The sequence below is a fragment of the Chiloscyllium punctatum genome, chromosome 39 (assembly GCF_047496795.1).
Source record: "Chiloscyllium punctatum isolate Juve2018m chromosome 39, sChiPun1.3, whole genome shotgun sequence".
Lineage (NCBI taxonomy): Eukaryota > Metazoa > Chordata > Chondrichthyes > Orectolobiformes > Hemiscylliidae > Chiloscyllium > Chiloscyllium punctatum.
This window is the reverse complement of record NC_092777.1, coordinates 53,282,965-53,300,761: the sequence shown is the minus strand read 5'-3', so window position 1 is coordinate 53,300,761 and position 17,797 is coordinate 53,282,965. Positions and strand designations below refer to the sequence as shown.

At 38.9% G+C, this 17,797-nt stretch overlaps 1 protein-coding gene across 1 annotated transcript in view; it reads right to left on the bottom strand.

The window, feature by feature from the left end:
* The window catches only part of LOC140464058 (dynein axonemal heavy chain 17-like), a 408,886-nt gene that overhangs the window by 330,804 nt on the left and 60,285 nt on the right, over positions 1-17,797 (bottom strand). The window contains exons 9-12 of the mRNA XM_072558720.1: positions 16,572-16,712; positions 14,846-14,989; positions 13,514-13,696; positions 4,576-4,830 (exon numbers count right to left, since the gene is read on the bottom strand). Coding sequence (XP_072414821.1) covers positions 4,576-4,830; positions 13,514-13,696; positions 14,846-14,989; positions 16,572-16,712 — 723 coding nt within the window. The remainder of the gene's footprint in view (positions 1-4,575; positions 4,831-13,513; positions 13,697-14,845; positions 14,990-16,571; positions 16,713-17,797) is intronic.

Genomic DNA, 17,797 nt, shown 5'->3' with positions numbered 1-17,797 from the left:
TTGCTCGAGGTAAAACAATGACTGCAGATGCTGGAAACCAAATACTGGATTAGTGGTGCTGGAAGAGCACAGCAGTTCAGGCAGCATCCAATGAGCAGCGAAATCGACGTTTCGGGCAAAAGCCCTTCAAGTGCACAGATGTTGCAGTGAGATGTTCACTGACAAGTTCTCCAAATTCCCTAAGCCTAAATTCCTGACTGAGGTGTCAGTATCTGAGTTGATAGGAGTGTGCAGGAGGCAAACCTGTTGCTGTTTATTACAAGGCCTTGGTACTCTCAATCTCAGACATCAAGGTGGCATCAGGCACTGCAGCCATTTCTTCTGAGCTCTTGGCCATTTCACTAGTACCTACAAGTCAAAAGGTAAGGAAAATGTTGTGACCAGTGGTTCAAGGTGGTTACTGGAGAATTGTAGTGGAATGAGGAGTGCTAGTCACACAGTTGGTGGAATATAGATGTCGAAGCATATCCAATGGTGTGGTACAATCCTTCTTTCGAGGGCCAGGATTCTCTCCTCACTGTGGTTGAGGAGTTTAATGTCAGTACCCCTTCACATGCCCAGATCCTTTTATGAGAATGGGAAGGATTGTGTGTGCTGAAAGTAGACAGCACAGTTGTTAGTGCTAATGTACATAGGGAAAAGGCTTCAGATGTCGTGAGGAGAAGTTTGGGCAGATTTGGGTGGACTGACGGTAAGTGTGGGAGGATGCTGCAAACAAAGAGTGGCAGATCATGAGCCTTATTGGAGGTGGATAGAGTATAAGATAGCAGAGAGAAGAGTGGAGAAAGTTATTGACCTTCCTTAGCACTGTTGCCTGTTCCTGCACATGACTGAGACTGCACTGACACAGGTGTCAACCTTAGACCAGGGTCTAGTAACATGGTCTCTTCTGTCAGTCTTCCATGAAAACAATGCCTTGCATTTGCACCATTCTGTCCACCAGAATCACGAAAACTTCAGAGAATCATGGTGTCATTTTCACCTTCTTGGATATCTTTTCAGTGTACCTGTTACTAAGCTTCAGAATGCCAGCAGCCTTTTATATGTACCACAATCTGGTCTTTTGGCAGATATCTGCTTGGTGGTGAGCTGTTCTGAGAATGGCACGTGGTAAAATCGGACTAGAACTTGATGAGAGGAATGTTATAGCGGCAGGAGAAGGTTGTTAATGGAGTGAGTTTCCTAGGATACAGTGAAAAAAAAACCTCACTAGGCCAGCAGCGTGAAACCCTCCAAAACAACCAGTCACAACTCATACTTAGCCAAAGGAAATGTAAGATTCAGCCAATAGTATGTCACAGGAATTGTTTGGGTCTGTGTGATTGGTCATAGACACTGTATGCAGTTGGTAGGTATAGCAGGAGAACTGGCTCAAAAATGGATAAAGAGTGTATCAAGCCATTTTCTATCTTTTTCTGTAATTACCTGATGGCAACAAACCTAAAGAGAGAACTTCACATGAGTGCAACAGCAAGATAGTCAAAGCAATTCATTAACAAATTGATCGTAATTTATGGAGAGTTTTGAAAATTACTCATAGTACACTGGAACCATGACATCTCATACACTTGACCTGTAAGTCAAGGTGACAAGTAAGCATGAGTTCCGTGCTGAATCTCTCCAGTGGCTATCAAGCACATAGGGTGTGATGCAAGGGAAGAAGAAGGAATGCAAACAGCAGCAAATCAAGCCAGAAATATGGGGAAAGGAGATAAAGTGGCCTTACAGCAGAGGGAAGGTGTCAGAGTGCCTCTAGGGTAGCAACATATGAGTAAAACAAACAAGTGGGAAAATGGGGGTAAAAATGCTTGTTTCATAAAATGCATTTAACAGTGAGAGGCCACTTGCCATTTAAGAAGCAAGAAAGCTAAGGACCAAGTAGTGGGAGATCAGAAACATCACACAGGAGTGCTTTCCTCATGCTGGGGACAGAGAGGAGACCATAAATCTATATTGAAATAGCATTTTCTTGAAGGGAGTTCACATTACAGAACAGGTGGTGCTGGAAATCTTAATGCGTTAAGGTAGATAAATCCCTGAGACTTAGTGAAGTGTATCCCAGAAAGGAAATTGCAGGGCTCCTACTGAAGACATTTGAATCATTGACAGCCAAGGGTGAAGTTCCCGAAGATTGGAGGTGGTTAATATGGTATCACTATTTCAGAAGGGCTACACAAATGTTTGGGAACTACAGAGCAGTGATCTTAATGTATGGAATAGATAAGTTGCTAGAGGGGATTCTGAGAGACAGGATTTGCAGGCATATGGAGAGGCAAGGACTCATTCAGGATAGTTGGCATGGTTTTGTGCATGGGAAATTATGTTTCATGAATTTGATTGAGTCTTCTGAAGGAGTGACCAAAAAAGTAGATGAAGACAGTTGGGTCGACATTGTCCACATGGACTTTAGCAATGCCTTTCACAAGTATGCATAGTAGGTTGTTGAGTTATGTTAAATCTCATGGGATCCAGGGACAGCCAGCCAACTGGAGACAATATTGGCTTGATGGTAGAAGATACAGGGTGATAGTAGACGGTTCTTTCACCCCAGACTGGAGGCCTGTGACCAGCAGTATGCCACAGGGACTAGTGCTGGGTTCACTGTTATTCACCATTTATATAAATGATTTGGATGAGAACTTAGGAAATATGGTTACACCAAGACTGGTGGTTTAATGGACAGGGAAGAAGGTTATCTGGGAACACAGTAAGATCTTGATCAACTGTTTCAGTGGGCTAAGGAATGGCAGATGGAGTTGTATATAAATAATTGCAAAGTGTTGCATTTTGGTGGGTCAATCCAGGGCAGAACTTAACATTGTCAATGGTAGGGCCCTGGCAGTGTTATAGAACAAACAGATCTAGGGGTTCATAGCACTTTGAAGTGGAGTCACAAGTAGGTAGGATGGTTCAGAAGGCTCTCAGCATTCTTGCTTTCATTAGTCAGAGCATTGAGTATAGGAGGTGGGACGTCTTGTTACAGCTGTACAAGATTTGGTGAGGCCACACTTAGTACTGTGTGCAGTTCTGGATACCCCACTATGGAAAGGATATTATTAAACTGGAAAGAGTACAGAAAATATTTACCAGGATGTTACCTGGACTGGAAAGTTTGAATTACAAGGAGAGGTTGGATAGGTAGGGACTTATTCTCTGAAGCAGAGGAGACTGAGGAGTGATCTTTATAAGTCTATAAAATCATGAAAGGCATGGATAAGTTAGATAGCCAACCGCTTTTCCCCATGGCAGGGGAGTCTAGAACTAGACAGCACAGGTTTAAGGGGAGAGGGGAAAAATACAAGAGTCCAGAAAGGCAATTCTTTCAGTATGTTGAGTGTCTGAACAACCTGCCAGAGGTAGTGGTGGATATGAGAACAATTGTCATTTAATAAGCATTTAGACAGATATGTTGATGGGATAGGTATAGAGGGATATGGCAAATGAGACTACTTTAATTGAAAACTGGGCAGCTTAGGCAAATTGGGTGAAAAGGCTTGTCAGATGTGGCATTGCAGGGTGACTTTCTGTTTGAAACCACTGAATTAAGGCTATATGCCCTTTTTTTAAAAATGTACATGTTATAATTCAAGTTCAATATGCATATAGGTGATCTAGAGTTATGATCCATGGTCACAATACTTATCCAATACAACAAATGAAATGAAATTCATTCATTTTGTTGCAGAAGGGTGTACAGAAAAAAAACATTAAAACACATACATTCATCTAGCCCTGGTTAATTATATCCCTTCATTCCTAGCTGGGTCTCTTCAGATTCAGGTCAAGTCTCTGTCTAATCACATTTAATTTCTCAGCAATCTGGGTGCTTTTTTCAGTGGTACTATTGAAGGAATCACAAACCAGCCACCAAACTAATCAATCTAGTGGGATGAGGTGTGGTGGTTAAGGTTGGTTCAGCTCAGTTGGCTAGATGATTGGTTTACAACACGGAATGATGCCAACTACATGAGTTCAATCAACACTAGTTGGAGTCACCACGAACTCTCACCTCATCAGAGGCACGCTGACTCTCTGGTTAAACTACTGCTGGTTATCTCTCTCTAAATGAGACAACAACCTCATAGTCAGAAAAGAACTCTTTAGGTTTACTAATCACCAAGTTATGAAGTATTGGAAATTTCTCAATTTACTTTCTCAGAACTTCAATTTTGAATACTTTGATCTTGTGTTGATTAAGAATTCAATTTTCTCAACATCTTTTAACTGAAGTTCTCATCCTAGTATCACCTGTTTTGAGATGTCTCAATTGTCTAAAATTCTTTGAATTCCAAGTTAGAGAAAATATATTCAATGTGTTTTAAGCAATGACTTACTGAAAATGTTGCAGCATACCCCCAGACTGAGTATTCTCTATAGCAAGTAATTAAAGCCTCATTATACAAGCATGTAACATGTTATGCGTGTTTCTGCTGTATAAAACCATAGTAACACACTTAAAGTTTAAAGTGAGTATAATAGATGGAACTTTAAAATTCACATGTTGGTACAACTCAGTCATTTTCAGGCTTTTCTAAGTTTAATTTTAAAGATGGTATATCAGAGAACATTAATTACCTGATTTTTAAACTGTTCAAGAGTGGGTGGAGTTGGAGGGACACCTCCTTCACCATAAGATTCTATTTCTTCCTGGGTGAGCACACGCCCATATATTAGAAATTCTTCCAGAAATTCATTGCGATCATCCACCCACAAATAAGAATAACTATCAAACGATTCTTCATACTTCTCTGCTTGTCTCATAGTGGTTATCACCAGAGTCATTATTTCTTCTCGCATCTCAGTCAAATCTGTCATTTCTTCAAGATCTATCTGCAGTCAAAGAAAGGTGATTATAAATTAGATATATTTTGTTTTCATAGATGGTTTAATAGCCTTTATACCATACAAAATAAATTTGAATTAAAATTATGCATGTCACTTCATTTAAGAACAATTCATTAGTTTTAAGAGGAAACTGAGCAAAGTAAACTCACTTGCATTAATGCTGTTTTCCCAAAAACAGATGAAGCAAGAGGTCGATTTTTAATGTGAAAGATGAAAGAAAATGAGTATCAAAAAAACAGGGAGAAAGCAATTCTGGATCTGTTATTGTGCAACAAACCAGAATTGATCAGGGACCTCAAAGTGAAGGAGCCATTAGGAGGTTGTGACCATAATACAATAAGCTGCAATCTGCAATTTGAAAGGTAGACGGTACCATCGGTAGTGACAATATTTCAGTTGAATAAAGGGAACTATAGAGCTAGGAGGGAGGAGCTGGCCAAAATTCAATGGTGCAATACCTTAGCAGGGATGACAGTGGAGGAACAATGGCAGATATTTCTGGGTATAATGCAGAAGATGCAGGATCAGTTCATTCCAAAAAGGAAGAAAGATCCTATGAGGAGGCAGGGATGGCCGTGGCTGACGAGGGAAGTTAAGAAACATATAAAGTCAAAAGAGAAAAAGTATAACATAGCAAAGATGAGTGGGAAAATGGAGGACTGGGAAGATTTTAAAGAACAACAGAGGGTTACTAAGAAGTAAATACGCAGAATAAAAATGAGGTACGAAGGTAAACTGGCCAAAAATATAAAGGAGATAGTAAAAGCTTTTTTAGGTATGTGAAAGGGAAAAAAATGGTTAAGACTAAAATTGGGCCCTTGAAGACAGAAACAGGGGAATATATTATGGGGAACAAAGAAATGGCAGAAGAGTTGAATTGGTACTTCATATCTGTCTTCACTGGGGAAGACACAAGCAATCTCCCAGAGGTAACAGTGGCTGAAGGACATGAACTGAAGGGAATTTATGTTTGCCAGGAAATGGTGTTGGGGAGACGGTTAGGGCTGTAGGCTGATAAGTCCCCGGGACCTGATGGTCTACATCCCAGAGTACTGAAGGAGGTGGCTCTAGAAATCATGGATGCATTGGTGATCATTTTCCAATATTCTATAGATTCAGGATCAGTTCCTGCGGATTTGAGGGTGGCTAATGTTGTCCCACTTTTTAAGAAAGGAGCGAGAGAGAAAGCAGGAAATTATAGACCAGTTAGTCTGACTTCAGTGGTGGGAAAGATGCTGGAGTCAATTTTAAAGGATGAAATTACAACACATCTGGATAACAGTAACAGGATAGGTCAGAGTCAGCATGGATTTATGAAGGGGAAATCATGCTTGACTAATCTGTGGAATTTTTTGAGGATGTAACTCTGAAGATGGACAAGGGAGATCCAGTGGATATAGTGTACCTGGACTTTCTGAAAGCCTTTGATAAAGTCCCACATAGGAGGTTAGTGAGCAAAATTAGGGTGCATGGTATTGGGGGCAAAGTACTGACTTGGATTGAAAATTGGCTGACAGGAAACAAAGAGTAGTGATAAACGGCTCCCTTTCGGAATGGCAGGCAGTGACCAGTGGGGTACCACAGGGATCAGTGCTGGGACCACAGCTTTTTACAATATATATTAATGATATAGAAGATGGTATTAATAGTAACATTAGCAAATTTGCTGATGATACAAAGTTGGGTGGCAGGGTGAAATGTGAGGAGGATGTTAGGAGATTACAGGGTGAACTGGACAGGTTAGGTGAGTGGACATATGCATGGCAGATGCAGTTTAATGTGGATAAATGTATGGTTATGCACTTTGGTGGCAAGAGCAGGAAGGCAGATTACTACCTAAATGGGGTCAAGTTAGGATAAGGGGCAGTACAAAGAGATCTGGGTGTTCTTGTACACTAGTCAATGAAGGCAAGCATGCAGGTACAGCAGGTAGTGAAGAAAGCTAATAGCATGCTGGCCTTCATAACAAGAGGAATTGAGTATAGAAGCAAAGAGGTTCTTCTGCAGCTGTACAGGGGCCTGGTGAGACCGTACCTGGAATATTGTGTGCAGTTTTGGTCTCCAGATTTGAGGAAAGACATTCTAGCTATTAAGGGAGTGCAGCGTAGATTCACGAAGTCAATTCCTGGAATGGCGGGAATATCTTATGTTGAAAGATTGGAGCATTTGGGCTTGTATACCCTTGAGTTTAGAAGGCTGAGAGGGGATCTGATTGAGACGTATAAGATTATTAAAGGATTGGACACTCTGGAGGCAGGAAACATGTTTCCGCTGATGGGTGAGTGCCGAACCAGAGGACACAGCTTAAAAATATGGGGTAGACCATTTAGGATAGAGATGAGGAGAAACTTCTTCATCCAGAGAGTGGTGGGTGTGTGGAATGCTCTGCCCCAGAAGGCAGTGGAGGCCCAATTTCTGGTTTCGTTTAAGAAAGAGTTGGATAGAGCTCTCAAGGATAGTGGAATCGAGGGTTATGGAGATAAGGCAGGAACAGGATACTGATTGAGGATGATCAGCCATGATCATAATGAATGGTGGCGCAGGCTCGAAGGGTAGAATGGCCTACTCCTGCACCTATTGTCTATTGTCTATTGTCCTCTGAAAACCTTAGCATAAAGTTCAGGCAATTTTAATAGATTTGACCTCATTTTAACCTCATTGCTCATTGGGCACCATAATTTCCAGTGGTCTATCTGAGGACATTTTGGGAACAGGAACGTGTATGTTAAAGCAAGGACGTAATCAACTTTCCTAAATTTTAAATGGAGCAATGTAAAGAGGCTGAAGTGGCAGGAGGCCAAAGCAGGGATGAAATGCTACTGTCAGCAGAGCAGGAGATTAAGATGCATGTCCAGAAAACCTGGAGAAGGAAAGCTGAGAGGATCAGGGCTGACATCATTTCTAGGTGCTGGGTCAATGTAGAAAATGAAACCAAATGTCATCACAAGAGCAAAAGGTCCATTTCTTCCAGCAATGCCTGAAGCATTCCTTTCATTTGCACAATCCTCAAAATTCCCCTCATTTACACTCTTCAACAAATGATGCACCTGCTGACATTTCACACACATGTTCGCACATACCCACTGCAGTCTATATTCCTTACGTCAGTCATGAACAGCATACTTTCATATTTTCACACTTAAAAGGACAAGTTATGCTTTCTATATCTTCCTCATTTTACATTCCACACACCATTCATTCCCCAATCCAATTCTCCTCAATAACACAATCTAAATGAACCCTACGCATCCACTTTCCATTTCAAAAGTCATTAGTTAACTCTTCCTTTTTCTGAAGAACAAAGCAGAGCAGAATATCAGCAAGAAGCCAGACCAAGCAAGTTCAATATAACATAAGACCGTAAGAAATACAAAGAAGAGTAGGCCATTCGGCTCTTCAAGCCAACCCTGCCAAACAATAGAGTCGGGACCGATCCATTATTCCTCTTATCCACTTTCCTGCCCTTTTCCCGTAATCAGTGATTCCTCTACTGAAAGAATCTATCTTTCACAGCCTTAGAAAAAGATTTTATTGTCACATGTACTCAAGTACATAAATCAATGGAAGGTTTACGATGTCACCTCTTATGGTGCCATTTTACGTACAAAGTACCTAGGTACAAATCTTACATACGAAAAGAGGAATAAAGGAAAGAAGTTGCATTACCTTGCAGTGATTTATAGTACAAGCCGGAAACAAAATATAGTTAAAAAGGATAACATTGCAGTCTTAAATATACATGGAGTTTTCCCCCACAACTCTCTGTCGCAAGGAGTTCCAAGGACTCAACCATCAGAAGAAATTCCTCCTCAATTCAGCCTTAAATTGACACCCCCTTTATACTGAGATTATTCCCTCTGGTCCTAGACTCTCCCGTGAGGGAAACATACTCTCAGCATTTACTGTGTCAAGCCACTTAAGAATTCTATATATTCAAATGAAACCACCATTCTTCTAAATTATAGAGGTGTATAAAATCATAAGGGGAATGGATAGGGTAAATAGAAAAGGTCTTTTCCCTGGGGTTGAGGAGACCAGAACTAGAGGGCTTAGGTTTAGGGTGAGAGGGAAAAGATTTAAAAGGGACCTAAGGGGCAACTTTTTCACACAGACGGTGGTGGTGTATGGAATGAGCTGCCAGAGGAAGTAGTGGAAGCTGGTACAATTACAGCATTTAAAGGGTTTGGAGGAATATGAGCCAATTGCTGGCAATAGGACTAGATTAATTTGGGATATCTGTTCAGCATGAACAAGTTGGACTAAAGCGTCCGTTTCCATGCTGTAGAACTCTATGACTCAGTGAGACACCCAAGTTTCTCACTCTTGAATGAACGTAAAATTCTATCATGTTATGTTCACTACTTCCTAGAGGATCTTTTATTCAGCTGTCATCTATTAAACCTGCCTCATTATCCATTATGAGATTCAAGATAGTCTGCACCCTGATTTGCTCCATGACATATTGCTCATGGAACTATTCATAATGCACTCTATAAATTTGTTCTCTTAGCTACCCTTTCCAATTTGATTAACACAATCAATAAGATGATCACATTCACCAAAATAGTTGCTCTATTCTTTTCACATGTTCCTATTATTTGTTGGTTTACAGCCACTCTGTGGGAAAGGTTAATGTTTGGTGGTCTATACACTATTCCTATCAACGTCTTCTTTCCCTTTGTTATGAAGATGTTGGTGTAATGTATTTAAGAAAGTTAAAACTTGCAGAACTACCTGACTCACAAGTGCTACCAACAAGATACTATGTAGCATGTGGTCCAGCAGTTAGCATAGCTGGTTGCTTGGACACAAAAACAAATTTTATTTTGGTCAATCGGTTTAAAGTTATACCCCAAAATACTAGTCTCCAATTGAGTATAAATGTAATATATTGACAATATTAAAAATCAATGGAATAATCCAATGCTTTGGGGTATAAGACCAGGGAAAATTGAATAGTTGAAAGAGAACCACCAGAAGACGAAGAGATGTCGACTGCTCGTCAGAACTGTTCGAGAGGTACATATCTAGAGAAGGAGTTTGCACAGAGAAAGACATCAACACCAACCTGGAGAGTAAATCTGCAAAGAGAAGATTCAACAACTGGCTGGTTTTGAAACTTGAATTTTTCAGTAAATCGTAATCGGGGATTTTATTGAACTAGTATTGTAGAAGGGGAAGGCAAAAGATAGGTTAGAGGAAGGAATTGTAAATAGTTGTTAGTTTTTTCTATACTTTAAGAAATAAAGTTTAACTTTTACTTTAACTAATTCTTGGCCTCAAATTTTCAGATTACTGAATGGGATAAATCTTTTGTGTTGCGTTTAAATTAAACAGCAGGATTAATGCTGTGTCGTAACAGGTTGGGGGCTCGTCATCAGGATTTGAATTGGTTTAGACAGATTTGAAAGCATGACAAATCCCAGCAGATTTAAACATTTGTAGGTTAATGTCCTAGATCTTTAAATAAAATGTAGCTGAGACAATTTGTTTAATCTCAGTGACTTGTGGTTGATTAAATTAAAAAGTGAGATAAGGGACTCTTAAAATTGCTAAAGAGGTTCTGAGATTTGATGATGATTCCCAAATTTATCAAGAAATGTTAGAAGGAAAGGAAAATGCCATACTTTTAGAATTAGCAAATAAGTTAGATTTGAGTTAAACCAAAGACAACAGTAAAGCTGAAACTGTAAGGGAGATACACACAGACACGACAAAAAGAGAATTTGAATTTGAGAAGTTGTGACTTTCTCAGCAAAGTCAAATTAACAGAATGGAGATTAAAAAAGATGGTAGTGTTATATACAAATATGTCAAAACTCTGCCACATTGAGAAAGATGTTGAAACCTTCCTTGTTTCATTTGAAACATTGGCCAGGCAGATGGAGTGGTCTGAGGATTTATAGATAATGCTAGCTCAGACTAAACTGGTAGGCAGAGCTATTGAGGTACTTGCTGCGCTGTCAGGTGAGGGGTCAAGGAATTAAGAGGTTAAAACAGGCTACTTTAAGTGCTTATGAATTGGTACCAGGAGCCTATCGACAGCGGTTCAGAAAAACGAAAGGAGGAACCAGGTCAAACTTATGTTGGGTTTGAAAGAATTAAACAGAGTCATTTTAATAGATGGGTGCCTGCTTTGAAAATAGACAGGACCTATGAGGGTCTTAGAGATTATTCTGCTGGATAAGTTTAAAAACTCACTTCCAGAGATGGTAAGAATTCACGTGGATGAACAGAAATTTCATGAAGTGAGAAGGGCAGCAGAACTAGCAGATGAATACATGTTGGTGCATAAAACAAGCTTTTTGCCAGAATTTCATCCTTTGAGGGATAGAAGTTGGGAGAAGGGGAGATCTTACATTACACAAACAAGAGTAGAGAGCACCGGATAAGAATTTACTGCAGGATTAAAAAGAAGCCCAAGAGGGTGGAAAGGAAGTGAAAGGCCTCAGGTGTTTCCACTGTAAAATGTGACATGTAAAGTCACAGTACTGGTTGTTAAAGAAAGACACTGTGGGAAAAGTTATGGTAAAAGAAACTAAGCCGGTGGCATTAGTGAAGGTAGTAAAGGAGACCTCAAGAAAAGTCAAAGAGCAGCAGGAGAGTGCACAGCCTAGGCTGGGGCTGGATATGGAGTTAGTACATGATCTTGACAAAGAATTCGCCTCTGTGGGTAAAGTTTACTCAAAGAACAGGGGAGAAGGACAAGAAGTTAATTTTGAGAGGTACAATATCTAACCAGTCGCTGATAGTAAGGGATGCGCGGTTATGCACTCTTTCTGACCTGTTACCTGAGAGAGTGGTAATTTGTGGGATAGATGGACAGAAATTTAGCATTCCCCGATGCAAGATCAGGTTGGAGTGCCAACTCAAGGCTGGGAAAGTTTTAGTAACAATGATTGACAGTGTCAGTTTGAGGAATTCAGTTTGTTCTTGGGAATGATTTGGCAGGATCCAAGGTGAGAGTAACACCCCTTGATGTGGAGAAGCCCAAGGAAGACCAAGAAACTGAGGAGTTAAAACAAATATCCTGATATTTTCCCAGACTATGGTAACCAGATTTCTATATCACAAATCAATGTACAAAGCGAAAAATAAAAAGATGAAGGAGTTGAGGTTCAATCAGCAGATATCCTTTATGAAGTAATGGTACAGGGAAAAAAAACCTTAACAGTCAGGGGGTCAGACAAAAGTGTTTTGTCCTGAAAGGCTAAGAGACTTGCAAAAGCAAGACAAGATGATAAAAGATATATATGTGGATGTCTACTCTGAAAAGGAGGCAGAATATTCTAGAGGCTCATTATCTGAAAGATGAAATCTTAAGGTAGGAATGGAGACTATGGCAGGTTAGTGCAGAGATGAAATGGGCCGAAGAACATCAGATTGTGTTGCTGGTTTAAATTAAGCAGGAGGGTTTATCCAGTGTTGTAACACCTTGTTGTTTTATTCACGTTCACACAAACGGACTCTATCATCTTAGCCTAGATGATCTCTCATTGTCCTAATTTTGTTGACATGATACCACTGTCCTCACCAAAAACAGATGAGGAGATTACTGGTCTGTGAGATTCTTACGTTATTATTTATTTCAATAAATCAGAGAGCAATATACTCTCAGCTCTATTTTGTGGGACGAAGTGGAAGAATCAGCTCTCAAAAGAAACCTTGGATGGAAATTTCCATTTTGAACTTTATGTTAGAGATCATCATTTTCATGAGTGTCTGGGACAAGTTTTCTTCATACGATCATTTACATTTCAGCTCATTTCCATTTGCATTCAAATTCTGTGTGAGGAGAGTGGCAAGTTTTATGGGCCAGGACAGTCTTGGCCACATCGGGGAACACTGGAGCCTGGGCCAGTCAGACAGTCATTCTCATTGTCTTGATTGAGTCTCAGATCAGACAGAAATTGGGCCTAAGGATTGGCAATGTTCCAGGCAAATGGTTCTGGTACAGGCTGTCCAAGAAAGAAGCAAGTAAACAATCTGCTTTATTTCATGTAGAAACATTTTTTTCAGGCAGGTCCTCGATAAAATATAATTGAACTAGGAATGGTGGAAGGCTATATTTGCATTGGTGGTTCAAGAAGAACAATAATTAACTAACTACAGCTTTTATCAAATATCACACATAGCAGATTTCATAATAGCTTTTATTAAGTTCTATGTAGACCAAGAAGTCTATGTAGACCTAGCAGTATTCAGTACATTGTAAATGGTTCCTGTATTTTTGTTGTTCTTAAATAGCTTGCTTACTGAGGCTTTAAAACAAAAAAGCCTACTATACACTGTCAGCTGTGTTGGAAGTGTATATTTTGAAAATAATTTGTGCAAGTGCAACTTTTCACATCACAATAACTATAATGAATAGAATATGAAAGAGGAGTAAGTTGGTTGTGTCCCATTTCAGACTTACCTTGATTACCCAGGTGCAGTCAGTACTGTAGACCGTTACCAGCATTAAAGGTCTCTACATTTATCATTGAAGAACACTAGATGCAGACTGTGCAGATTGAAAACTACAGGACAATCTTTGTTAGTGTAGCAATGTAATCTGTATAGCTAGAAGAGGGCTGTCAGAAATGAAGTACTCTCCCTTAATCATTTGGTAATCTAAGGTAAATTATATGACAAATTGTAAGAGATTACTCCATGTTTTTGGTCTCACCTGATACTTCTTTCGAGTAACATGCTTTGCTAGACGTGGAACAAGGCCAACAAATTTATATACATCATTCATCAAAGTCTCTATGAGATTATAGAATTCACTGCCTATTCCAATAGTTGGTCGAAATTCAGTGTCAGATTCAGTGAGTTCAAGACGTACTTCAAACAGTGGTGAAGCATGAGCCTAGATGTCCCAAATATCAAAAGAAAATAATTTAGTCAGAAACAAAATTAACTGATTGGTAGAAAATGATGAAAATTGTAAAATTGGTCTTAGAATGTATTTTTGTAGCAAACACCTAAAAATCCAGTGAGATCTTTCCATATATAATATCTTTGAAAATATTCAAACTGAATTGTTACTTTTAACAATTTGTGTTTAAAATCATAGAATGTTAGCAGAAAAGTGACCACTCAGCCCAACATCCATGTGTTGGCTCTTTTAAAGAGATAACTAATTACACCGTACTCTTTTTCATAAGCCTGCAATTCAGTAAAGGCTTTATCCAATTCCTGTTCAAAATAAAATAAGATTACAGAATACAGGCCTAGAAGGAGGCCATTTGGTTTAACTAGTCCAAGTCAGTGTTTATGGTCCATTCAAAGCTCCTTCCATCCTTGCTCAGATAATTCTATGGGGTAGGTCTGGGTGGAATGCTCTTTGGAGGATCGGTGTGGACTCAATGACCAAATTACCTGCTTCCACAGTCGGGATTCTATCAAAGTCAGAAGTCACGCAATGTAGTGATTCTATGATTCATATTTTAAAAGTTCATAGAACCCAATGTTAAATGGCAATTTTTTCCAGAGAAATCAGGGTGAAATCACCCTTTGTTCCATAAAATCTGGTTCTTTGGAAAGCTGCTGCCCAGAAGGAAAAACAGTAAAACTGACATGAGACATACTGCTCCACCTCATCTTGCAGACTTCAAAATGGAGCTGCATTACAACCAATATGTTACTTTCCAAGTATTACTTTTTATTTTGACTGGTCTTTCCCAATGGATGGGAGACTATATACATGTAGTTGTTGACTTTACAAAGTGACAGAGGCCTACCTACAGCTAGCAACTTGCCATTTTTCATAAAAATGGTTTTTATTAGATACTTACTTAATTATTCAAATTGGATGCCATCTCCATTCAGCAGATAGCAATTCTGGCACAACTTGTGATAAGGAAACTTCCCCAGCAGTGTCATAGCACAGTGTCATAGAACTGACTTGATGGAGTTTCTGAGTCCATCTATCTACCAGTCTGCCTTTCAGGGGTCAGTAAAATCTGGACCAAGGTTTTCATTGTATCTTAATTGGGTTATGCTCAGTATTACAAACCTGACTTTCCATATTGCTGAGAAGAAATTGGAGAGACTTCTGAACTACAGCATGAAAGCCTTCCACAACCATCTCATCTATATAATTCACATATTTCTCCCAGCTGGGATCTTTTACATCAGCATGAAATAATATTCTGTTTTCCTGCAACAAGACAAATAATACAAAATATAAAATAGTTTATTAAATATTAGCAATTATAATTTCTAGAGTGCTAATCTCAGGGTACTAAACAAACAGTATAACTGTTTTTGCTTTTGTCCTGTCTTTAGTCTTGGAATACCTAGGCATACTGACCTGAAATGACATGAATCAGTCATACACTAGCACAATACTCCGAGAAGGCCATGTACTAAGTTAAGGCAGTAACAGCTGCCCCACAACTCAATCTTTTGATTTAGATCTTCCTTTCATTAAGATCTAAGTGGGAGCCTTAATGCTGTCTTTATCACATTCCATTTCATTAACCTGCTGTCGACAATTCAGCATATGATCTTGCTATTTGCATACTCACATTACTGCCGCAATGCAGGCATGTGTCATGCCATGCCTGAGAATGTTGCTCTATTCTGCACACTACATTTAAACTGGTAGTTGCATAGCCTGATGAATAAGGTGTATGTTATAAGATAATGCAAGTTTGAATTCTGCTACTATTGCAAAAAGGAGCACTCTTTTGGCACACTTGTAATGTCCCTACCCCTGGACAAAGGGGCCTTAGTTCAAGTCCCCACCTACTCTAAAGGTGTGCAAATATATCTCTGAACAAGCTGATTTTAAAAAAAAATACACTCCTCAGGGAAAGCCTGGAAAAGGCTCCCCAAAGGCAGCAATTCCAAATATACAACACCTTTGAATCTGACTCAAAGTCAAGATCACACTGCTTTCAGGTACTCCTCCATATGATTCAAGGAAGGCTTTCTCAAGGTGTCAAATTAATAGATTATTAAGTGTCCAGGCTCAAATTTGTCTCTCATGATTTTTTTAAAGCATTATTTAAATGTGGTTAAAAAGGTAATGTAAATGTGTCAGTGTACTTTTACTTGTCCATGGAAACAGCATAGATGCCCAAAGAAACATACAAATTTGTGAAAGTGTTGTCATCTTCAATATTCATTATACATAATAAGCAGGTGATTTTATTCCTCACCAACTGCTATTTTCATTGAAAATAACAATGCATTGAATGCTCAAAGTAATATTATACCACTCCATTGAGCACTAATGCTAATACAAGAGAGCCACCTAACCACCTTGACACTAGGATGGCGGGTTCTCATTGAAGCTGCGTCTCTTCATTCCCTCTGATTGGCACGTAAAGAAGAGAAACCACTTGTGCATGACTAAAACACTTTAGTTTCATTGTACAAAGACTTTCCAGACTTATTTTTTCTGAAGTACACACAGTTATGCAGCTGTCTGGTTTAAGTTGAAAATAGGTACACTGGCTGTTAAAGCAAGAATGATTAAAACATCAGTTAACTACTTAGTTTTGGGCAACATGTATTTGCCCAAGAGTTTCATGCAGGTTCTCTGCTTGAATTTAAGCCCACAAAATTGAATCTGGAAGTAAGCAGGAATATCATGGGATTCTTCTGTCATTCTTCAGCAAGTTAATTCCCCACACAAATGATCCTTCCCATTATGTTCAATCTTACAGGGGATAGGTCAGTATTTATTTTAAAAAGACATGATGGAATAAATATTATACACTTCATTTTTTTACCTCCAATAGTGCATGAAGCTTGACACCATCTTCAGTAACAGCTGCATATCTTTTGTTTAACATATTCTGTCGCCCATCAAGGTCCAAAAATGAATCTTTCTTATTGCCACCTCTTTCAAACAAGGGGCTTGTTGACCATTCCTACCAGAAAAATCAACAAAATAAGTTCCAACTTGAACCAATGCAGAAAATATAAGTATCCAATTAACAATACAGTTGGAAACATGTAAATAGGCAACTAATTAAATTGATCAAATATCTTGAACCATTCTCCATCAGAAGACTGTGATAGATTAACCAAACTCAGGATGCTGAAACTACAGCAGTGGTTGGGACCAGTTTTCAATAGTGTGGACGGGCATGCCACTAACAATTTAAAAATGTCAATAGCTGTCAGTCAATTCAGATGGATTGATGAATAACCAATTATGTTACTTCCATGCTACATCTGTCAAGCGATTTTAAAAATGTTACCTTGGCTAGATGGGCTGGTTGATACCTATTTAGTGTCTTATAAGTTTTAACAATTACCATGTGTCTTTGACTAATAATCTGTCAACCAGAAGGCAAATAGATGTTAAGGAGGTCTACCTTGGAAAAAATGTAAATCATGAACTGTGGCAATCTGGTCTATTTTACAAATAACTTACCTTTGGGTCAACTGTTATAAAACCACTGAGATCTGCCAGGGAAGAGGGTATCCAGGACATCAATACAGTTTCCAATTACATAACAAAGAATGTCTAGAAACATCAGTAGCATTAAAAGAACATCTAATTATGTTACTCAATGTATAATTAGAATGTACTCTAATACAATAGAGCAAGAATTGTTTTATGGAATCAGAAGTATTCCAGTGCAGTCGCAAAAGTTCAAAGATTTTGTATTCCAAATTGAAGGTTGACCCCTCACAATCATTGTATTTTCAAAAACAAGTCAAGCAAATAGGAACAAAATAGCATATATTCTTTCATTTCTCAATCAACTGTCAAATTGTCAGGCATTAAAATCTTTTGGCCTTTAAATTATTTGAAAAGAAAATCTGTCTGCAGTGTAAAAAATATTCAGTGTTTTCTGTTTCACTATCTCTTGATGAGTCTGAAGCTGTCACAGGATTTATGCCAAATGACTGTGTTCATAACTTACCATAATTTACAATGCGGTGTCTATTAATTTAGAGTTTAATTGAAAGCTTCAAGTGCCTTTAAGTCTTTGCAGTGGGGTTA